Here is a 23,582-nt window from a genome sequence, read left to right on the forward strand (position 1 = left end):
CGTGGTGAAAGTGCCGAGGTGCCTATCCAAGACTAAGAGGCTACCATATTTGCTGTTTTGTGTCTCTCTTGCCCAAATGTAAAGCTACCCATTCAGCTACATAACTAGTTTGATGGTTTAGGTAAACAGTCCAGTGGCCATGAACCTGCGTAGATCGTCTTGGATTATACCTCCTGCCCCAGTTATAATTGGGTTCTTGTTTGAGGCACTGCTAAAATTTAGGTTGTACTAGGGTTAGAGTCCACTGAATTTGCTTGTATTTGATGTTTCTGGCGTACCAAACATGCCTCAGGGTGCAAGACTGTAAGGTATGGGCAAGAATTCAAAAAATACCAATCTGACCTTTCTTTGGGATCCTTGGTAAAAATGAAGCAAATGAAGTCTGACAGGGAAAGGGAAGTCTGGCAAGTGGCAATCGTAGTGATAGGCAAGGGATCGAATATATCATTACCCATTGTAATCAAATAATACTGGGGCGATCCATTCTACTTATTATTGGTGTACAAGACGAGACAAGAAAGAACTCACGGCCACTATAGTTAATGGTTGAACCCTTTAACCTCCTGGTGCATGTTCAAGCTCTTGTGGTTTCAGAGGCCTTCTCTCTTACATGCTTTGCATATGCGACTAATCTATCAAACGAAGGCAACACATCCTTAACCACCTCAAGGTCCCAGAAGGCAGCTAGCCATGAGTAGAACAGAGGATTCTTCTGTCTTTCAATCAGCTTCACCCCAGTGATATCTTCAAGTACCCTATGCCAAACAGAGCTTGAACCCACTACCAAGTCTAGCAAGCCAGGCCTTTCCCCATTGAAAAATGGTTTCCCACCTGAGAATTCCTTCTCTATCCCCTCTTCCAACATAGTTAGGTTTTCTACAAACTCTTTGATTGCCTTCTCTTGTTCTTCCCCTTTATACTTGAGAATTGATCTGCTATTTGTCACAAGCTGCATGATGGCATGTTAGATAGTCAACATTAGCCCATTTATAAGAAGTCCTTGGATGAAAGTAGCACTGGATAAGCATATTTTCATCTTATAATCAGTGTGAAACAACCAATTACTCCAAAAGTTTGACCCCCTTTGTGAGGAGGCACCCCTTCTCCCGAAGTTACGGGGCTATTTTGCCGAGTTCCTTAGAGAGAGTTGTCTCGCGCCCCTAGGTATTCTCTACCTACCCACCTGTGTCGGTTTCGGGTACAGGTACCATTTTGTTGAAGGTCGTTCGAGCTTTTCCTGGGAGTATGGCATGGGTTACTTCAGCGCCAAGCTATTAGAGTTTGTGTTGTTTAATCACTTATACTGCAACACTCCCCCTCACGTGTGGCCCCTCTTGTCTTCGGTGCTACCTGCCCCGAGGCAATCGTTCTGATACCATGTGAAACAGCCAATTACTCCAAAAGCAAAAGCTATTAGATTTGGTATTATTTAATCATTTTTACTTCAACAGAATACAATGGTCTCATTCTTTATTTTCATATAAGAATAGGATTCAACAACAAAAGAAGAAGAGAAGAGCCTCTCCCATGAACAGAACTAGACTAGAAGGTAGACAACAAAGGAAAAAGGTAGGACCCAATAGTGTCTTGAGTCTTTATTTTCAGGTGTGTATACAGCATACATGCTATAGGTTGTAGTAGTGAAGAAAGCCCTTATATTTCTATCAAAATTCTCAAACTCTTTGCGATTTAAGGGCCTTTTCTCGAAAGCTTTTGATGCGACAGAGCAGCTTGTCATGCGGTGTGAGTGTGTCCTTGAACACAGGGAGGTCCTTGAGAGCACTAAACCATGAGACAAGTAAGGGAACTCTCTGTGGGTCCACCAACTGAACTCCAACAGCTTCTTCAATTGCTTTGTAAGCTGAGAAGCTTGCTCCGATGACAATGTCGAGAAAGCCAGGTCTCTCACCATGGAAGAAAGGAGTCCCACCTGAGAAATCCTTCTCAAGGCACTCTTCCAAAGTCCTCACGTTTTCTAGTAATTCGTTTATGCCTTTCTCTAGTTCTTCACCTTCAATTCTTGCAATGGAGTGGCAACTTGGTAGTAACTGATTCAATGAATTTACTAGAATTAGTTACAAGCAATGTAATTTACTAGAAATAGTTACAAGCAATGTGGGAGGGAGGGAGGGAGGGAGGGACTGCCATTATAAAACAAAAGGCCAGTATGTAGAAGTGCCCAATTTTAATGGGGCTAATTAGGGGTGTCAACGGCTTCTGATTGGATCCACCTGTCTTAGTCAGGATCTAGTCAAATCTCTTATCGGTCGGATCGGATTCGGAGTGCCTCATTTCGTATATCGCCCCCATCCATTGGAGTGTCCTAGTAAGCCCTACTTACATTATACATTGTTAAAATTCTCAGAAGAGGGCGAAGGCAAGTGGAGCAAGCAAGAGCATTACTAGCCCTACTTGCATTGGTTAAGGACTTAAGGTCAATAGTTAGAAGGGAAGTGATATATCCGCCCCTTTTGATCACCAGGAACACCGCATGTCAGTGTTTGTGGCAATGAAGGGCATTGAATTCTTCTGACATAATGTTACGAACCTAAATCGGTTTGTAACGGATTTGATCTTCTTAGAGGGAAGATCAGCCACTTGACCCACTCCAAGGGAAGGGTCGTCCTCCTCTGTGCACAAAACACACTATTTTGGGGATAAAATTCTCATTGAACAAAGAAAGGCTATGTACAAGTTATTTATTAAAAGTCCCTAACCTAGATAAGCCTTATCTCTAAAACTCCTAACGAACTAAATAACTACAAAGCAAATCTCAAAATAACAAATATCTCAACCGATTTATTTCAGCCAAGGTGAGACCCAAATAAGCACGTAACACATAAGTACAATAGCCCCTCTTTAGTCATCGATACACTGACATGGGGTGTTCCTGGTGATCGAAAGGGGCAGATATATCATTTCCCTAGTTAGAAAAGGAAGAGAAGATGATGACTCTGAGACTTAGAGAGGTGAATGACCAAATACTTAAATAGGAATTGGGAAAAAGTACATATGTTTTATTTTTACTAAAATACCCCAAAAATAATGCTTTAAGTTATGAAAAAAAATAAAATCGGTAGGCATTTTGGTAAAGATAGTATTATAAAATAGGGTTTAGGATTGTCCACTGGTATTTGTTACTAAGTAATTTCGGATCATAGTGATCCGAAATGTGTCTAGATCCTAGGAATGTTTCTAGATCCTGTCCATTTAGATTCGGATTTGGATAGTCCATCAGACTGTCTGGGTCCATTGATATCCCTAATACTAGGTGTATGTGCATCCACACCTATAATTCATGCCTCATGTTTGTATAAATGCTCAACATCTAAATCCATGCTTATTATGCACGTCTTATGTTTGTATAAATGCTTCAAAGTTCAAAGAAACCTAAAATCTGAAAGATTGGCAACATTAGTAAGCTACCACACTCACCTTTTCGTCAAAAAACTTGGCCCAGAACTGGACCTTGGCTCTCATGTATAGATCCTCTGGAAGTAAGGGATAATCCTTCCACTTGTCTTCAATGTATTCGAGGATGACCATCGACTCGGCGATCGATTTTCCATCATCTATGAGGACAGGGACCTTCTTATACACGGGATTGTAGTGGACAAGCATCTGGCTCTTGTTCTCTAAATCTTCTTCCACATACTCATAGGGTATGCCCTTAAGCTTCAGAGCCAACTCTACCCTTATGCAGAAAGAACTAGCCCACATCCCATGCAACTTCAGTCCCTTCACAGACCCCATCCTCTTCCTCTCTTCCTCTCTCTTAAGTGCTTTTCCTTGAACTTCAGTTTAATGCAAATGAAGGTTTATATAGAGTTTCCAATGCCTTGTCCTTGGTATGTTTTTTTAACTATTTAGAGATGAACCAAAAGTTATGTTGTGAGTCAATTCAAATGTTCATGAAGTGAAACGATGGCTTGGTTGGTGAGTAACAGTAGAGATTCTTTAACTTTTAATATTTGGAATGACGTTACACCCAATAAAACTTTGAAACAGAGTAGAATTGTTTGCTTTCATAGAAATGCCCTTTGGATCACCAGGGAGCCAGTCACCAGGGAGCCAGTCACCAGGGAGCCAGTGTACCTGGCAATCAAACCCACTGGATTCTACACCAAGTACATTAGCCCACCTTTAGTCATTGATAGGGGTGGACATGGTTCCGGTTCGAACCGAGGAACCGAACCGAACCGGCACATATGATTCGGTTCGGTTCCATTTCTATATGGTTCGGTTCCGGTTCCGAAATCCGGGACCGGTGCAAATTCGGTTCGGTTCTGGGTTTGGGATTCCGGAACCGAGAACCGAACCGAGAACCGACCCTCACGTTAAGTCCTTAAGTTCCATACCTCCTTATTTGATAAAATCACCCCACACCCATTTTAATTCACCCCCTTATAAGTTTTAATTCATGCAGGGGATGGAAATATCATTTCCACGAGATTTTATAGGGTGTGGGACTGTGGGGTGTGGCCCTAAAATCTAGTATTTTCAAAAAAGTAATGTACGGCCCACTTCATAGGAATATCCAAACCGTTCATTTGTTGGCCCACTTCATAGGAATATCCAAACCGTTCATTTTCTGCTTTTTCATGCCTTAATCAAATGTAAAATGACGACCAAAAACAATAAATATCACCCAGGCTGTTACTAGCCCACTACTATTACTGTTACTATGGTTTGCGCCTTGTCGCATGACACATGTAGATGTTTAGCAGAATGGACATCCACTAAACACTAAACAGGGGTTACAGGGCCATTGGTGAAGGTTGGGTAAACCCAGAACCGAACCGATTATATATGGTTCTGGTTCGGTCCGGTTCCATACATATATGGTTCGGTTCTGGTTCCAAATTCAGGGAACCGATTATATATGGTTCGGTTCTAGGTTTAGCCCAAAACCGAAACGAACCGAACCATGTCCACCCCTAGTCATTGATACACCGGCGCTGGGTGCCTAATTAGGGGTGCAACTCAAGTCGGTTGGATCGGGTTGAGGATGGTCAACCCAACCCGCCTCTAAATCTCTAAACCCTAAACCAACCCATCTAACCTGAAATTGGGTCGGATTGAGTAGGGTTTGGGTTCGGATTCACCTGGGGCCAAACAAAAATACAATAACCCATAGAAAATCAAGATAAAATTAGAGGACATAGGTCGGGTTGCCAAGCCCTTAACCCTAACCAAACTCAAACGAAGGAAATGCCAATCCAAATTCGGGTTGAATCCGACCCAAGTTGCACCCCTAATTATTCTTATTTTCACGCATTAATATATCTCGTGGGGTCCACCTAACCCCAGCTTACCTATCAAAAGGAAAAAAAGAAAAGAAACAAAACCAAGTGAAAATAAATAATTTTCATACTTTAAAGTAAACTCATTTAGAAAAAATAGTAAAATATCTAAATAACTTCTTAGTGGGTTAACCCATAAAAAATAAAAATAAAAACTGCTTAGTGGGACCACTTATTTGTTATGGATACTTGATGCATGTTTAGGATGGTGTGGCTCCAAAAAATGGAAATAAAAAAGCACCATCAGTCACATATCACCTCAATTTCTTGTTCATTTGTGAGATGCTAAGTATTAGATTAGTGTCATTTAAATGTAAATCAACCTGAAAATTGCAGCATGATGATCAAACGCCTAGCATCTCACCGATCCAGATATAATCACTCTAAGATCAGGATCATCTCTTTTTAAAGGATCCCTCATGCCCAACCATATATATCTGCCACCCATCTTAAATTTTTTTTTTTTTTTTTCCTAAATGACTATATAAAATATGGGATTTGCTAAGGTCCATCACAAAAGGCTTTTCGTGGCTGGTCTCGTGGATGGAGACAAAAGCTGTTGTCTTCTCGAGGTGGCTGGTCTGATGTGCGACAGACCGGCCGCGGAAACCCTTTTGCGATGGACGCTAGCAATTCCCCTAAAATATATAGGGAAAAACGATCCAAGCATATTTAAAAACAATTTTTATTCATGTAGTATGGTTTCTTGACACTCAAGAGGGCGCTGCCCCCCCCCCCCCCCCCCCCCCCCCCCGGCGTGAACCCCTCTTTGACGGGTGGCTAACGTTTTGACAGTTAGGCTTTAACGGCTAACTTTAAACATGGAGGTCATATTCCACCTCTCTCTCTCTCAACCATGTGCCCAAATCCAACCCACTATGACAGTGCACCGTCCAGACCATCGTATGATCCGAGCCGTCCATTTAACATGCCACATCATAAATAGGTTGTGTCCCAAAAAACCATTTCCATATGATGATCCTAGCTCTCAGATATAAAGAGAAATTGCTTATTATGGAAACCTCTATAGATTGGAGTGTTGTGATCATCCTATGCAAATGATTTTGTGGGCACAACCCGTTTACGTTATGACCCATCAAATGGACGGCTCGGATCATCATATGATCTGGACGGTACACTTCATTTTCAAAAATATGTGTGGGGCATAAATTGGGCCTTAATATTACTGTACGAACCACACCATAGGATGATCCAAACCATGGACGGCTTGGATCATCCTATGTTGTGGACGGTACACTTCAATTTGAAAAATATCGGTGGGGCCTACAATTGGGCCTTAATGTTACTGTACGACTAACTCCATAGGATTATCCAAAGCATGGACGGCTTGGCTCATCCTATGTTGTGGACGGGCCTTAGTGTTGCTGTACGACCAACTCCATAGGATGAGCCAAACCATTCATTTGATGGGCCACAATGTAAATAGGTTGTACCCCAAAAATCATTTCCATTGGATGATTGCAACCCTACAATCTATAGAGGTTGCATAAGATGTAGTTTTTATTTAGATCAGAGGGCTAGGATCAGCCTATGGAAATGATATTTTGGGACCCAACCTATTTATATTTATGGCCTATCAAATGGACAGTTTGGATCATCCTACGGTCCGGCATTCATTTGGAAAAGTATGGGGGGCTACGTTGTACAAAGATGGGCCGACCAACTGTTCCTATTGTGTGTAGAGAGAGAGACCGGCAGAGTGCCAGACCGGTCAAACGGTGGGAAACGTGACAATGACGTTATAGTCTAACGTTCAAAGTTAGCCAGCCGTCAAGGGGGGGAAATAGCCTCGAAGGGGGGGTGGTATCAGCGCCCCTTTATTTATTAAGGGGAACAAGTGGTCATCCTTATCCTATCTAAGGAAAAAGTCTGTAAAAGGAAAGATTGTAAAAGAGGGCACCATTCATGCTTCAACTGGGTCTGTGGCCCATCTTCTATATATTGTAGGGATTTGCTAGAAACTTTCGTAGAAAGGCATTTCGGATGGCTGTCGCACTAGAGAGCAGCCACGCAAGCTCACTTTTCAACTGAATTTGTTTTATTCTTCTGATGTGGCCGCTCTCAAATCTTAAATAGAGGTTTGGCCCCACATATAGGCATACACGTGTAAAATCTTTGTCGAGAGAAAGAGAGAGAGAGAGAGAAACGGTTGTGGGTTTTACAACTGTCAAAAGGTAATAAGGGAGCGAATTTATGTCCTGGTTTATTGCCTTGTATCAAAATTAGATGTTAGAAGTTGCTAGGATAAGTGTTGTAGTTTGAGTGAAAGTAGGAGTCTGAGTTTGTTTGAAAGAGGAGAGCTTGGAGGTCTATAAATATAGGTCGAATGGTCATTACCTTTTCAGTGAATAAAATCAATTTCAGTTTCGTTTTCTTTACTCATTGTCAAGTTTTTTTTGGGTTTTCATTGATATTTGGTGACGAGAATTTTCAGACATGGGAAGATCAAAGCCTACTGAGAGAGAAGCATTGCTAAGGGGCATGGGACTTGATGGGGTATAAAAACAGCAGCCAATCAGTTGTCGACACGTGGCTTAGGAGGGCCCACCGTCAGCCCAACTGCTGCACAGGGACAATATGGTAATTACCTCAGAGTAGGTAAACTCGAACCTATAACAGGCCGGCACATGTCCTGGAGTAGGTAATTTCCCTCTATAAAAGGGCTTTCAAAGCTAAAACCAAGGGTAATAATTTCTCACCCACCACTCTTAAACTAGCTCTGCACTCCTGCTCATACTGACTTGAGTGTCGAAGGGCCTGTCCGGAGTACGACTACGGATTGGTTTTCTGACCTCGTTCGCTCCTTGTGCAAGACTCAGCTCCTCCACTTTTGTTCCTCAAGATTCAACTCATCCACTTCGGCTCCTCGAGTCCTCCAGCTCGGTTCTTACGTCACTGCCGTATCTGTTACCGATTTTAGGCCTAACAGGACTGAGTGGCTATGAGGAGCATATAGACACATTGGTCACAGATAGGGAGACCCAGCCATGAGATTGAAGACGCATTGGTGGCAGTTGATATGAAGATGAATGAGATGGAAGATGCATTGGACGCAATTAGTAGAGAGATCGATGACATTAAAGAGGCATTGATCGTAGTTAGTAGGGAGACCCATGAGATTAATGGCGATTTGAGGGACTCGGTTGGTGCATCATCATCTGGTTTGGAGATGTGTGATTGTCAGGGGAGAAGGGTCATACCTAATCCCCCTTTTCAGCTATATATTTTGTTATTGTATGAAACAACCAAGAATCTGCTCGTGTGGTTCAGTTTGCGGCTGCTAAAATCTGAGCGGTAGGAGAAGAGATGTTTTCAGTGTTAACCGCGGAAGGGCAAGGAGAGCAAAGAAAGCTTCTTCTTCACCTTATTGTCTTCCTTTTTTAATTCTTCTTACTATTCTTAAGAAACAGTGTAATGAAATCAAATTGAGTATTTCAGATCCACATGTCTTGGTATCATATATTTAAAAAAAACCATGTAAGTCAAGAATGGGATTCGAACCCATTATGTCTTGGAATCATATATTAAAAAAAAAAAAAAAAACACCCATGTATGTCAAGAATGGGATTCGAACCCATGCCCTTTCGGACCAGTACCTGAAACTGGCGCCTTAGACCAACTCGGCCATCTTGACTTTGATGTTAGAATTTGTAATAATTATATTAGTATTATCTAAGATCTTTGTTTGGGCCTATTCTTGGAATTTGATCTGAGAGGAGTGCTAAACTGAAGGACGCCCTTGCAGATGAAAAGGCACCCCCATTGGTTGCAAGTCACCAAAGTGCATTGACAATGTGTAAAGGTTAAAGAACATTAATTGCATTTTGGAGACGTGCAACCAAACGGGGCGCCCTTTCATCTGATTTTTAATTTTTTACAAGGGCGCACCTGAGGTTAGCATTCCTCTTCATCTGATGGTGTTTATAAATTGAAGAATGTCTTCATCAACATGAGAAATGTATGGATACATCACGGCCTCATTGTAGTACAATGTGGCCTACTCAGTGGGGAATAATAATTAATCTGAACCGTCCACTTGGTTACTCTTGCTTTGGGATCTCATATGTTACAAAAATCATATCAATAATAAGATTGTAACATTAGCTTGATTTTTGAGTCATAGGATCCAAAAACAAGTCCTCTCGAATGAACGGTCATGGTAGACTTGTAGTAAGTATGCCATATTCTATTAAATTGAGGGTGCCCTACTGATGTATTCCTCCATTGAAATATGGGAGTGTTGATATCATTTCTGTTTAAAAAACTCTTAAGAAATTTCTGATGTCTCAAAACAGTATCATACACGATGTGCAGCCAATTACAAGTTGAGATGCAAGAAACACAACACATGAAATAGTAAAAGCACAAGATTTACTTAGTTTGAAAGGGTGCCCTGTAGCAGAAGAGAGTTTCAATATTTTGATTAGGGTTACAAATGCTCTTCCCTTTCCTCTGGGCTACGAAACACTCAAAAACCCCACCCCCAATATTAGATGCTTATATACTAATGTCACGACGTCATGAAATTACAACAATAACCTTATAGCACAAATCAAAAATTGATTTTTCCTACTAGAGTGTGCCCTAAAAATCCGGCAGGGCGCCCTCCCTCTACATTCCCAAGGAGCTAATCGCACAACTCGACTCGCATGTCTGTCACTTGCATAAATCCATTATGGTGGCGGATCACTGCTAGAATACAAGACATCTGCACATAAATTTTCATTTAGGAAATGATAACATATTGGGAAATGATTTCTGCGCTCAAGTGTTTTAATAAACATGCGCTCCACTTGTTTGTCCTGTAGTATTTAAAGGGATGTCAGAGGATATTACGGTTCTCAAAAAGCTCTTAAAACCCTTTAAATAATACACGACAAACAAGTGAGCGCATGTTTATAAAAACATTGGAGCGCTGAAATCATTTCCCTAGTATATTTTATTGTAATTCTTGTTTACAATATTTAGAAGAGATCCAACTAGCAAAATGATATCGTCTACAAGTGAATGCAAGACATCTGCACATTATAAAAATTACCATTACTCACTATATAGATGGCCACTTTTATGTTGATAAGGACTGTTGACAAATTTACGATTTATTTGCTCTTCTTTTAACCTATCCGCTATTTGTTTTTTCATTTTCCTGAAGTTAGATGATTTCTAAAGTGATGAGAGTTAGGCATTGATGGAGGCAAAAGACCCATCTTCGGTGCCTAATTGGCGTAGATGGGGTCGGTGATTCAGGTTGATTGTGGTATAGTTTGTTTTTCCCTTCTATACTTGGGGTTTTTGCAAAAGAAGTCTCCACTTTGTCTTATTTGTAGTTTTCTTGTTTGTCAATTTACAAATAGACTCACCACATTTGAGTATATTTGCAAATCCAGTGTCTTTGCCATATATCTGTGACCAAATTACCCATGACTAACTTTGTTTTACTAATAAAATGGCCAAAATCTATATGATATGCCAAACATTTTTCTCTCCTCTTTCATTCTTTTTATTTCCATGGAAAATGTTTACTACTGAGTCTTTTCTATGGTAGGTCTTTTACACATCATGCATAGCATGGTGGGGTCCATAATTATACAACACATGTTTTGATAAGGTAAGGCCCAACATTTTACACCATGCAGGGTGGGGCTCACCATTTACACTTCGGGTGTTGATATGTTAGGGCCCACCATCTCTACCCAAAACCATGCATATGGTGGGCCCAATCATTTTACACCCTTGAGTGGGCCCACCATCTCCACCCAAATGGGTGGGTCTTACCTATTTACCCCTATTCTTGATTGGATAGATCCTGCCAACTCCATTCAAACCCATGCATTAGCTCAAAATTTTACCACATGTTTTAATGAGGTGGGCCCCAAAATGGGTCAAAGGCAGGGGTGTCAATGGACCCAACGGTTCGATGGACCATCCGAATCCAAATGGACAAGATCTAGACACATTACTAGGATCCATCCTATTATAGGATCCAAAATTATTACTGATCAGATCTAGACAACTAAAAAAAGCCCGTGGGACATCCCTAAATCTGATTTTCTTATACTATTTTATGAAAGGGAAATGATTTCAGCGCCACAATGTTTTGATAAACATGCGCTCCACTTGTTTGTTGTGTAGCATTTAAAGGGCTTTGAGAGCTTTTTGAGAACCATAATATCCTCTAAATACTACACAGCAAACAAGTGGAGCGCATGTTTATCAAAACATTGTGGCGCTGAAATCATTTCCCTTTATGAAGATGCCCTCTAATTGTTATAACTGCAAGTATTATTCTAAGCGTCTTTTTAGTTAAAATAATTGGAGCATTTTTTTCAAATGATTCCTATTTTTAGTATATTTCTTTCATCTCTCTCAAGTCTCAAGTCACCCCCTTTTCTTCCTTCTCTAACCATTGACCCCAAGTCCCTAACCCACTGCATTGCGGCTCACCCTCGTGGCTACTAGTCATGCTTGGACTTGCTCTCTCTCCGCCGCCCTCTTCTGAGGACTTTTAACTGTGTAAAACAAAAATAGTACCCAATAGTACACTTGGTCCTATTTGAAATGGATCTGACCGAAACAGGGTTAGTAGATCTGAAGAACCCTCTGAATATGATCCGACCGATAAGAGATGTTAATGGATTGTGACTAAGACATAGGTGGATCCAATCCGAGGTAGATCCGTTGACACCCTTAGTGAAAGGGCAGGAAGAGTGAAAAGGGGATTCTTTTAGGGCAGTGATATTTCCCCCTCTCTGATGGATATTTTCCCCCCTTTAGCAGTTTTCTTTAACTTTTATTAAGGGACGGAGAAGCAACTTTTAACTCCAAAAGCATAAAAGTTAACAATTTCTGTTGGGGGGGGGGGGGGGGGGGGAGGAATATCACTAGGGTGTTCAATCGGTTTTAACCGAACCGATTTTAACAAAATTAACCGAACCGAAATATTTCGGTTACCTAATTTTGCTAACCGAAACCGAACCGAATTATTTGCTAACCGAACCAAATAGTGAGAATAATGAAATAATAGTGAGAATAATTAAAGGCCTGGAAGAGAAACTCTAGATTTTGCACCCAAGTAGAAATATAGAAGAAAGAGAGAGAGAGAGAGAGAGAGAGAGAGAGAGAGAGAGAAGAAAAACCCCAGATTCGTCTTCTCTTTCCCATTTTGGTTTTTTATTTTTCTGAGCTTCTCAAATTGCTTCAGAAAAAAGTAACAAAAGGCAAAAAAGAAAAAAGAAAAAGAACCCATACCTCTGATGGAGCTCTCGAACCTTTCCGGATTTGCGGGATTGGATTTCTCGGACCAAAACCAGAGAAATTCCCAAAACAAAGACTGAAAGAGGAGAGAGACATCAAAACCCTAAAATGAGAAAGATAAAGAAAGAAAAAAAAAGACAAAAATAAGGGAGAGGATCTTAAACTCTTACCGTTGAGAGGTGGCCGGAGGCGAAGCCACGGAGGCACCAACGGCAGAGAGAGAGAGAGAAGAAGAAGAAGAAAACCCATGCTCTCTCTGAGTTTTTAGATAAAATAAAAAGAAAAGAAGAGAGCCCTAATTTTAGCCTTTAGTTTTTAAGTTTTAAGTTATTCACTTCACCCCCTTTTTATTATTCAAGACAGCCCCTTTCGTTTATAATATTACACCTGAAAAAAGGGGTGAATATATCATTTACTCTCACAATAACATAAACTCTTTAGATGTTGCCCTTGATCTTAAATTTAATTACGGGTGTAACACACTGTACCGAACCGTCATTTAAATCAAGTGATTTCTCCGACAACATAGTAAGAAATATGCATCCATAGAAGAGGGCAATGACGTCATAATTCATAAAGTCTCTCTTCAACGACAGTCATTGGGGCACATACGTTATGTTAGTAAGAAGCAAGGCCACTTATTAGTCCTCGTTCTCTAAATTTATGGCTACATGCTACGTGTATGAGAAATCATTTTATAATAGACAGGTGTCTAACTAGCCTCAGCACTGGCGCCTCGAGAACGTAAATGGCGCTCTCGTTTCGTTTGAGTTTGAATCTCTGAATATAGTACTTGCCACAATTCGGTTTTTCGGTTATCCGAAATAATTTTTGATCGAAACCGAAGCCGAAACCAAAAACTGATTTATGAGGAGATGCAAAATCGAAACCGAACCGAATTGACCAAAACCTGAACCGAAATAACCGAAACAATTCGGTTCGGTTAGGTTATTCGGTTAAACCCGAATAATGCACACCCCTAGATATCAGTCCCCTTCTTTTATCATTTCCCAAATTAAATCATAGTTTTTAATTGAAGCAATTTTTGTACTTTCACTTATAAGGATATTTTGGTTATTTTATAAGTTACCATTGGCAATAGGTCACAAATTGATGGCAAGACTGGTTTTGCAAGATTTACTAAAATGAGATGACTGTATTTAAAGTTGTCAAAGCTTTTTTCATTAAAAAAAAAAAAAAAGTTGTCAATGCTTTTGCAAATAAGGGAAAGTAAGAGACTTCTTTTGCAAAAACCCCAAACATATAAAACTAAAAAACAAACGGCTACCATGCAGAATCCTCTTCTTTAAACAATCAAATGAACTCCTCCACCTGTACTTCCAAACACCCATTTCAATTTCCTTCATCCATTTCATCTCCACCTTACATGTCGTCAAAACCCCATTAATTCAGAGCAGATATGGGAAGAATCTCACTTCCTTACAACCCATTTCATATCTTCAATTACCTCACTAAAAACAGTAAGCCCACAATCACACAAATCAAATCCCTCCATGCCAACATCATCAAAACAGCTCTTCTTCAATCAGATATCTTCATTTCTAACACTCTTGTCGATTTCTATAGTAAATTCTCCGCACTGAATGACGCAATCTGCGTGTTTGATGAAATTCCTCACCCAAACTCTGTCTCTTGGAATCTCATGATTTCTGGATATAATCAGAGCTTTCAATTTGATGAATCACAGAGAATTTTCTCTAGAATGCATTCTTCTGGGTTCAATCCCAATCACATAACTTATGGGACTGTACTTTCGGCTTGTGCCTCATCTCAGTCTATGAGATTTGGTAAGCAGGTTTACTCTCTTATAGTTAAAGCTGGTTTTGTTTCAGATGCCTACATTTGTAATGAAATGATAGACTTGTTTGCAAAAAGTTGTAATTTTGATGATGCACTAAGCGTATTTACAGAGCTTCCTGATGAGAATGTGGTTTGTTGGAATACCATCATTGCTGGGGGTGTTAGAAATGGAGAGAATTGGGTTGCTATAAATCTTTTTCGTCGGATGTTAGATCGATTTTCAATGCCAAATGGTTTTACATTTTCGAGTATTTTAACAGCTTGTACTGCAGTTGGAGAATTAGAGCTGGGGAGAGGGATACATGGGTGGGTGATTAAATTTGGTTTAGAAAATGATATATTTGTAGCAACTTCTATTGTTGATTTGTATGCTAAATGTGGTGATATTAATGAAGCAGTGAAGGAATTCGTTGGGATGCCAACTCGAAATGTTGTGTCTTGGACTGCTATTATTTCTGGTTTTGTTCAGAATGAGGATTCTGTTAATGCCCTGAATTTTTTCAAAGAAATGAAAGAAATTGGGGTTGAGATTAACAGCTACACTTTTACAAGTGTGTTAACTGCTTGTGCTAAACCCGCAATGGCAAGAGAAGCCATTCAAATTCATAGCTTGATTTTAAAAACTGGGTTTTTTACCACAGTTAAAGATACTTTAATCAATATGTATGCAAAAAATGGTGAAATTGGGTTGTCTGAGAAGGTGTTTGAAGAGATGGGCTGTATGGAGAATTTAGGCACTTGGGCAGTTATGATATCTGGTTTCGCTAAGAATGAGAGTTCAAGAAAGTCAATTGAATTGTTTAGGAGGATGTTTTGCAAAGGCCTGAGGCCTGATAAGTTTTGCAGTTCTAGTGTTTTGAGTATTATAGGATGTTTAGACTTGGGGAAACAGATACACTCCTATGTTGTTAAAGCTGGGTTGGTTCTTGATATTTCTGTGGGTAGTTCTCTTTTCACCATGTACTCCAAATGTGGTAGTCTAGAGGATGCTTATGTAGTCTTTAAACAAATGCCAGAAAAAGATGGAGTTTCATGGACGTCAATGATAGCGGGTTTTGCAGAACATGGTCTTGCATATGAGGCATTTTTGTTATTCAGAGATATGCTATGTGAAGAAATCGAACCTGATCAGATAACTTTATCTGCCATTCTCCTGGCATGTTCAGCTCATCAATCCATATGGAAAGGGAAAGAAGTTCATGGGTATGCTCTTCGTGTGGGTCTTGGAAAGGAGTTACTTGTTGGTGGCACTCTGGTAAATATGTATTCGAAATGCAAAAGTTTAGTTTTTGCGAAAAGAGTCTTCGACTTAATGCCTCGAAAAGATCAGGTCTCGTGGTCCTCCTTGGTTTCTGGTTACGCTCAAAATGGGTATAGTGAGGAGGCACTATTGCAATTCCACCTGATGCTGATTGATGGTTTCGAAATTGACTGTTTTACTATTTCATCAGTCCTTGGCGTGTGTTCAGATTTATCAAGATCAGACTTGGGTATGCAATTACATGCCCATTCTTTGAAAACAGGCTTAGATTTGGACCTTTCTGTGAGTAGTTCATTAGTTACTATGTACTCAAAATACGGAAACATTGATGATTCCTGTAAAGTATTTGATCAGATAGACAAACCAGACCTGGTAACTTGGACAGCAATGATTTCTGGTTATGCTCAACATGGACAAGGCGTAGAGGCACTAAAAATATATGAGTTGATGAGAGAATATGGAACTGAACCGGATTCAGTGACTTATGTCGGTATTTTATCTGCTTGTAGCCATACTGGTTTGGTGGAAGAAGGGTATTTCTATCTGAATTCTATGGTGAAAGACTATGGAATTGAACCAGAAGCACGGCACTATGCATGTATGATCGATATACTTGGCCGGTCTGGGAGATTAAAAGAGGCTGAAAGTTTCATCAATTCAATGCCTATAGAACCCGACACTCTGGTGTGGACGACGTTGCTTGGTGCTTGCAGAGTACATGGAAATATCGAGCTTGGAAGATTAGCAGCCAAAAAGGTTCTTGAGCTACAGCCTTGCGATTCTGGAGCTTACATCTCGCTTTCGAACATCTCCGCAGATGTTGGCAACTGGGAAGAAGTCCTAAAGATCAGAAGCTTGATGAAGGGTGTTGGTGTCAAGAAGGAACCTGGATGGAGTTTTGTATGAAAACTTAACTTTCTACTTCTGCTGCAACTTTCGATCTCTCAAGGTTTTACTCAAAGCAATGTTGAGTACAACATCTTAGAACTCGGTTGACTCGGCAATGTATAAGAGAGTACTCGGTTGACGCAGCTAAGTACTCGGTTGACGCCGTCATAATTCGGGAGAGTCAAAGGAGTTTTTATTGAACGCAGAATGCGGCCCAAAGTAAAAGGGAGTCGAGTCGACTCGAGGGAGTCGACGCGGATGCGGAGGACTTTTAAAACTATGGGTAACACTACATGCTCATGAAGAAAGGCCATTGCAAAAGAGAAGAAAGGAGAAGTTAATTTTTAGGCTGTTGCCATCTTTTATTCAGCTAATTCAATTATTCAAGTCAAAAGTGTCCCTATATTTCTGTACAAGTAGCACTGGTTGTTGGCTCACACTGTATATTGGTCTTGATTTGTATTATTGTTTTACTTTCCTTCTTTCTTTTTTCTTGTTGTATTAACCGTCTCATCCTGTCTGTAAAAGTTTTGAAGGTTCCTTCTTAAACCTTGTACTTCACCTTATTAACAAAATTGAAAAGAATGAAGAAAGATTACATTCGTTCTCATGTTTCCTTTGCCAGAAATTGCACATCAGTTGGTGGTGTGTACATGGGAAGTGATTAGTAATTTTTTTTGGTAGGTAAGCTGGGGTTAGGCGGACCCCGACATTGAATAATATAGAGAAGGTTACAATCTTTCGTAGGAGGTTCCCAAAGCATCGGAAACCAATACATCATCAAGAGATGGAGATCTAAAATTCGGGAGAATTGACACACCCTTACACTGATAATCAAATTGCGAGAGGTTATCTGCAGCTTTGTTTGCTTCATTCCATATGTGGGTCATCCTCCAAGAGTCAAAGTGCTGAAGAGTTGAACGGATGGTGCTGAGGATGTCGTGCTTTCTCCATGGACAATGCTGGGTGCCATTAATGACACGGACAGTGTGGATGGAATCAGACTCAATCCACAAGCTTTTGATATTTAGCTTTCTTGCTAATGACACGGAAAGTGATTAGTAATGCTCTGGTATCGAACAGATTTTGAGTAAGCAATAAAGGACAGAACTTAGATTCTAGTTATCCAACCATGATCTCTTTTAGATTCAAGTAGCTTTTATCTGAAAGTCGAAGTAGTGTCTTTGCCACAGACAAATTATGAACCACAGATTACTCATTTAAGCACTGTTTGCATTCATTACTTAATCAGATAAGCTATGAGGACAAATAATTTAACTTAAACAAACACATCTCTACTCTGTTAGCTTTGCTGTTCACAAGCCTTGGAATAAAGAAATGATGTGCAGTAATACATAATGAAGAATATTTCTCTATGAACTTCAAAGTTCAAACTAACAGATGAGAAGTACTTTCAGTATGTAAAATTTCAAGTATAGCTCTTATTAGTTGAACAACTTGTGGACATTTCACTAGGAACGGGGGGAGAATCCCATGGCAAATTTGGTTTCCATGCGTCACTCAGATTCGATACGTTGAATGGAAAACCAACTGTCCTTATAGTTCCGCTCTGGTTATTAATATGACAGCAATCTGAATTCTTCCTTATGCACATCTCTTCTCCATTGTCTATATTCCATTGTGTCTCCTGTGGTAAATTGACACCGAAACTGTTAAACTGGTGCTGTGAGCCAAAATCTATACCAGCAGAGGGCTTACCAACATCCCCACGTATCACATCGACATTACATTTAGCCGGTACCGACATTTCGAATGGGGAGAACATGAAGGTGGAAGGAACATCTGTGCTTGAAATGGGAAGGAGAGATGGCTTATAAAGTGTTGGATTAGTGTGTTTGTATGAGGAAAAATCTACGGGAGAGAAATTCATAGTAGACTGTTGTATGTCATTACAGCAGAACTGAAATGTCGATCCGGCCTCACTGGTGCACGGGATGTTCTCTGAAGCAAACTGGGTGCCTTGTACTGTGTGTGAAAATATGTCTGAAGTGGTAATTTCTGGTAATGGAGATACCCAAGAATGGGAGAGAGCTCTTTGCGCCACAGTGTTGGTTTTCTTGAAGATCCTGCAAATCGCCCATGAATCCTGCAGGCCTCAATTATGTTATTATCCATACTGTAGTGAGTGAGAATATAAAAAGAAACTGAGTAGAATATTTACATTTGGAGGAAGGTTTTTGTCTATTGTTCTTTTGGGGTGCATTGAATCAGTGATCGAAGGCAGCCGAAATTCATGCATCATCCAGTCAGTTTTGATCCCTTTGGCAGCTCTGCCTTTGTAGAAAACAAGGGATTTCTTCAATCCTATGCACTTGGTTCCTTCTGTGGAGTAGATGGGTCTATCTGTTCCAGTTGCTTTCCAAAACCCAGCTCTTGTGACTCTGTTAGGCCTTGCGCTGTTCCTATATTTCCGGTCCCTTGGACAGTAGAAATACGATTCCTTCTCGCCGGTCGTCGCCATGTCTTCTTGCAAAGAAACACAAAACAGTGTTTTGTCAAACGCAAGATTAAGGAAGAGATAAAAAAGAATAGGTGAAAGACACTAGATAGTATCTTTATGTTTGACTAAACATAAAGGCTTCATATCTGTTCCCTTAAAAGTCTCAGCAGACTACAAGGAACTGAAATATAACACCAGCGTAAGTCTTTACAACATAAGTTTTATGACATTTAAGCATCATTTTAATGGGTAAAAACTTCTATGTCACTACCACATAACAGCAACTTTGAGAACCCTGAAAGTAAAATATGGTGGTAAGAAGAGTGTCAAGGTTCACTTGAATACATAATTGAAGGTCATCAGTTTCACTGAAAAAAGTGCAGGGAATCAAATTCACTAAATCTTCCAAGTGATGCAAAGCTTCTGCTATAATTAGCATCCGTGCAAAACAAGTGGCTGAAAACAGAGAACTTTCTATACACCCAAGCCAAAAAAATCTAAGGAAACCACTGGAAATAGAGGAGATGAAACCCAGCTTTAAAACTGCGAAAATATGCATCAAATTTGAAATATCTTACTCGGAAGATCCCATGGATCGAACTTGTAGATATCAAGTTGCTTAATAAGCTCTATAGACAAGGGCCTCTGTTGAATCTTCCTCTTCAGATAGAACCCAACGAGCTCCTCGTCCGTTGGATGAAATCGAAATCCAGGCAGAATCACTTCATCCACCTTTTCCACATCATACTTTTCATCCATAACTCTCCCTCCCTTCTAACTAACTACAAGCTTATTGGATATTAAGTAAAAGAAAAGAAAAACAAATTCTAAGATAAACAAAATGGAACTTCCTTTCCTAGTATTTGATATTTGAACTCCTCAGTTCTCACTTGTAAACAGACTCCTTTCCTTTCTCTCCAAATCAACACAAATATATCAAACTTTATGACACTGCTTCAGAACTGTCTGTCTATTCTTCTTGGCAAGCCTAAAGCCAAACCAAGATTTCTTCAACTACAGGACACAAGTGTAAACAAGTTTCTAAAAGTTTCTGCAAATCTAAACAGGACCCATCAGTGGAAGTGTCAGAAACTCTCCAACAGTAAAAAAAAGAAAAAAGAGCTTAAGCTCTGAAGTCTATGGGATGAACTCAGTGAACCCAATTAACAGTTCAGTTCACTTAATTCAATGCCATTATATGGTTCCTGAGAAGAAGACCTGCCTCCGAATCTTCAGCCGATCTTTCGGGGAGACTGTAATTGAGAGCGGGTTTTCGCGACAATTAAGCAAAGTTCTTAAAAACACTTGCTAACAACCCAAAACAACTACCAAGACAACCAAGTCAGACAGTGGTTTTTCAATGAAGGCTCTTCAACTTCCTTTCTTGAGACCAGTTGGGTTGTTTAAATCCACTGAGAAGGATCTCAAGAAGCTACAAAATCAGCAGTTTTTGGGATTTTCAAATCGTTTTCTTTTCACACTTCTCATATTCATCCCCATGGAACATTTTTTATCCCCAGCAAATCAAGACAAACCAAGCTTCAAGGAAATATTTTATTGTTTGGAATTTTGTAAACGTGCAACTGATCCGATTCCCAACACTAGAATTCAAATCTATATTCAATCACTAGATTCCCTGCAAATTCCTTCAAATCCCTTTTATCTATTTTACATATTCTTTTAGTTTCTCATGATCCAAAAAGCCTATTTCATTTTCTTTTTAGGTCTGCTTTATTTCATTCTATATCCTGACCTGTCAGTGGATATTTGGGATCTCATCACTCATGGAGATTTCTCTCATGAAAGAAATGTAAAGGGTGAGGCCCACTTACACTTACAAACATAGACAACCATTTGTATAATGGGCCCCACTTTGCCTCACAAATATGTAAACAAAACATTTGAGCAAAGGGACCCACTACTCGTTTTTGAGGAATACTGACTTCCCAATCACCCCTAGGTGGGGTGAAGCCAGAGTTCATTGCCAATGAAAATGCTATTTCTCACTACTTGGGTGGAAGTTAACGTTAGCCACTGGCATAATGACTGTTCTGCCCCTGATTTAGGTACTCGTAATCAAAGCATTATTCTGCTACTGACAACAAACCAGAGTTGATCCACTGCCACCTGTACAGTGATCAGTGATCGGGCCCATACATATTGCTGGCTGTCACAAGGATGGGCTATTGCCCTTGATCACACCCTCAATTCATGATTATAAACTTTTGATCAAGAGTGATGAAAAAAATGTCCAAATTTTATCTTTAAGCCGTTGATTTTTGCCTGCGCCAAACTTCTGAATGAGATCTCCATTTGGCATCAAACATGGACCCAATGGGTCACTCTATGAAGACCCATCAGATCAACGGTCTCATCACCAAGCACTATGCTGCTTATGCATTGGGTGATGGTCGATTTTGCTGTCGGGGCCAACAAATGAACGGTTTAGATCACATAATATTGTGGGCCATACTTGTTTTTTTCATGCACGTGCTGACGTGCATGCAAGGCTATCCTCCTTATAAGAACTCTCTCTCTCTCTCTCTCTCTCTCTCTCTCTCTCTCTCTCTCTAAAGAGGACGAACTCTCCTGAATCTTTCCATCTAAATGCTATATAGGTGTTTTGGGTCTTTAATATTCCTGACTTAGTGTAGAGTTAATGAACTATTTGAAAGGAACTAAAGTCTACACCCCTTCAAAGATCAACCCATTATGATATTTTAACCCATTTCTATTACTGAGTTTGCTAACCATGTCTGCCAAGTGGAGAACAAGTGAAGGACACTAATAAATGGAAGGATCATTGAGTCAAATCTCCAACTTTGGACTCCAAACTCAGTGAAATTCCTCAAATCTAGCCCTCGGTTCAAACCACTCTTGTCTATTCCTTGACCTAGGGCTTGCATCCCTCCTTGCAAGCGTGAAACTCAAGTCAAAAAGTAGGTGAAACTCTTCGAATCCAAGTCTCCTCCCCTCATTCAATGTGAACATACATTAAAGTCCCAAAAACAAATTTCTTTTTATTTTGTCTCCAACAAATCCTTTTATTTAATTATAATTAATTAATTGTAGAGGAATTTTTAATGATTTTTCAGAACCCTAATTTGCCTAAAAGCCCTTGGCTTCTTCATGCTTTCTATTTTATATGTTAAGTTTGCGCACTAGCTCTAACCTCCCATGTTTACACATGTCATCCTTCACCAAAGACCCTCTGGTGTAAAAGGGGGCTGCCCCAAGTGAGAAAAGGGCGAATATATCCTTCCCTTTTTATAAAAATAAAGAGATTGACTAAGGTGAACAAAAAGGGTCATGGCTCAGTGCACACATGGCATAGTGCTTGAATAGTCATTACAAGGCAACCCAGTGGGTCTTTGTCCGACCCTGATTGGAGATCCCATTCACAAGATGAAGGCATGCAAAAATCAACGGCTTAAAGATTCATTGAAGAACATCTTCATCAGGCATGATCGACGGTCTAGAATCATCCAATTAGAGTGGGACCAAAAACAATAGGCTGAATTAGTATCCTTAGACCACATCACCATATACGTGGTTATGGGTCCATTCGTGCAATGACTTTTCCTTAACTAACTAAAAAACAATGCTTGTTAACATGCTTTTGTAGTATATGTGATTGTGAACATCAACCTCCGAAAACTATCCATGTTTCCAATATAGGAATCATTTTCTCTCTTTTTTTTGTCTTTTTTGTTTATTGAACCAAGCATTTGAAAATAAAATTCTATTGATCAGTTGAAAATTATTATTTTTATGAATTTAATAAGCAACCCAAAGCTCCCTAAAAGGCTTCTATGTGAACATACATCGGCGGTCTTAGGTACTAATAGACCACGAGGTTATCCGCCAAACAAAAACATATAAATGAAATACCATTCATATGGTGGGTGGTCGGATTACAAAAATTTCATACCTAGGCTGATTTGGAGTTTGGACCATTCATATCGTGGGCCCTCTCATTAGTGTGGTTGGATTACAAAAACTTCATACATCAGGTGATCTGGACCATTCATACTGTGGGCCCTCCCATTAGTGTGGTCGTATTACAAAAAAATTGTTCAATTTTTCATATTTTACGGACAAATATGCTTTAATATCATCCAATCCATGTGATTTTTGTACAATAGTTCATAAAAAAAAAATTAAAAAAAATAGGGCCCACTAAATGGGTTTCCCAGATCTTCCAATCTTGTTGAGATCCGACCATTTCCACCATCAAAACTTCTTTGTTAATTATTATCAATTAGTTGTATGGGAAATGATATTTCCACCCTATTTTGTCCTCCTTTTCCCAAAACAGACAGCATTTCCTGTTCCGCCCTCTTTAAGAGGGTGGAAATATCATTTCCCTCTTGTAATTATTCTTGTAAGTATTTTTCTAGTCCCCATCATTCTAGGGAAAAAGGATGACTTAATCCTTCTTGCTTTCAGTTCTACTTGAAAGTTTACCCCCCAAAGAACCCTTGTTTCCAGTGTAGCATACACTTTTTTTATCTTATTGGTAACAACTAGAAATATATTTAAGTAATTGTCATTAATTAGCCAAAGAGTTTAT

The 23,582-nt window shown here is 39.8% G+C and overlaps 3 protein-coding genes, 1 long non-coding RNA gene and 1 other non-coding gene across 7 annotated transcripts; 1 reads left to right on the plus strand and 4 right to left on the minus strand.

The window, feature by feature from the left end:
- Positions 1–421: 421 nt before the first annotated feature.
- LOC143848325 (glutathione transferase GST 23-like) lies at positions 422–3,884 on the minus strand. Of its 2 annotated transcripts, none has more exons than XM_077357240.1 (2): positions 3,436–3,884; positions 422–949 (listed from the first exon to the last, which is right to left on the minus strand). In XM_077357240.1, exons 1-2 carry the CDS (start codon positions 3,751–3,753, stop codon positions 575–577), a joined length of 693 nt encoding a protein of 230 aa, XP_077213355.1. In that variant the 5' UTR covers positions 3,754–3,884; the 3' UTR covers positions 422–574. The 2 variants fall into 2 exon arrangements, with proteins under 2 accessions (XP_077213355.1, XP_077213354.1); XM_077357239.1 differs by lacking the exon at positions 422–949 and adding an exon at positions 1,393–2,048 and having other exon boundaries at positions 3,436–3,869.
- A 4,993-nt stretch (positions 3,885–8,877) lies between these two features.
- Positions 8,878–8,958, minus strand: TRNAL-CAG (transfer RNA leucine (anticodon CAG)). The gene has a single exon. It is a non-coding gene; the product is annotated as a tRNA-Leu (tRNA).
- Positions 8,959–9,678: 720 nt separating this feature from the next.
- LOC143849067 (uncharacterized) lies at positions 9,679–12,883 on the minus strand. The gene is made up of 3 exons (XR_013235536.1): positions 12,749–12,883; positions 12,573–12,654; positions 9,679–10,032 (listed from the first exon to the last, which is right to left on the minus strand). It is a non-coding gene; the product is annotated as an uncharacterized LOC143849067 (long non-coding RNA).
- Positions 12,884–13,566: 683 nt separating this feature from the next.
- OTP87 (pentatricopeptide (PPR) repeat-containing protein) lies at positions 13,567–17,158 on the plus strand. The gene has a single exon (XM_077357223.1). The coding sequence runs from the start codon at positions 13,999–14,001 to the stop codon at positions 16,564–16,566; it is 2,568 nt and encodes an 855-aa protein (XP_077213338.1). The 5' UTR covers positions 13,567–13,998; the 3' UTR covers positions 16,567–17,158.
- A 663-nt stretch (positions 17,159–17,821) lies between these two features.
- LOC143848718 (putative NAC domain-containing protein 94) lies at positions 17,822–20,694 on the minus strand. Of its 2 annotated transcripts, none has more exons than XM_077357717.1 (3): positions 19,588–20,694; positions 18,731–19,032; positions 17,822–18,655 (listed from the first exon to the last, which is right to left on the minus strand). In XM_077357717.1, exons 1-3 carry the CDS (start codon positions 19,766–19,768, stop codon positions 17,978–17,980), a joined length of 1,161 nt encoding a protein of 386 aa, XP_077213832.1. In that variant the 5' UTR covers positions 19,769–20,694; the 3' UTR covers positions 17,822–17,977. The 2 variants fall into 2 exon arrangements, with proteins under 2 accessions (XP_077213832.1, XP_077213831.1); XM_077357716.1 differs by having other exon boundaries at positions 18,731–19,035.
- Positions 20,695–23,582: the final 2,888 nt, after the last annotated feature.

Source organism: Tasmannia lanceolata, unplaced genomic scaffold (genome assembly GCF_043159265.1).
Source record: "Tasmannia lanceolata isolate RefF3 unplaced genomic scaffold, GAP_Taslan_0.1 ptg000016l, whole genome shotgun sequence".
Taxonomy (NCBI): domain Eukaryota; kingdom Viridiplantae; phylum Streptophyta; class Magnoliopsida; order Canellales; family Winteraceae; genus Tasmannia; species Tasmannia lanceolata.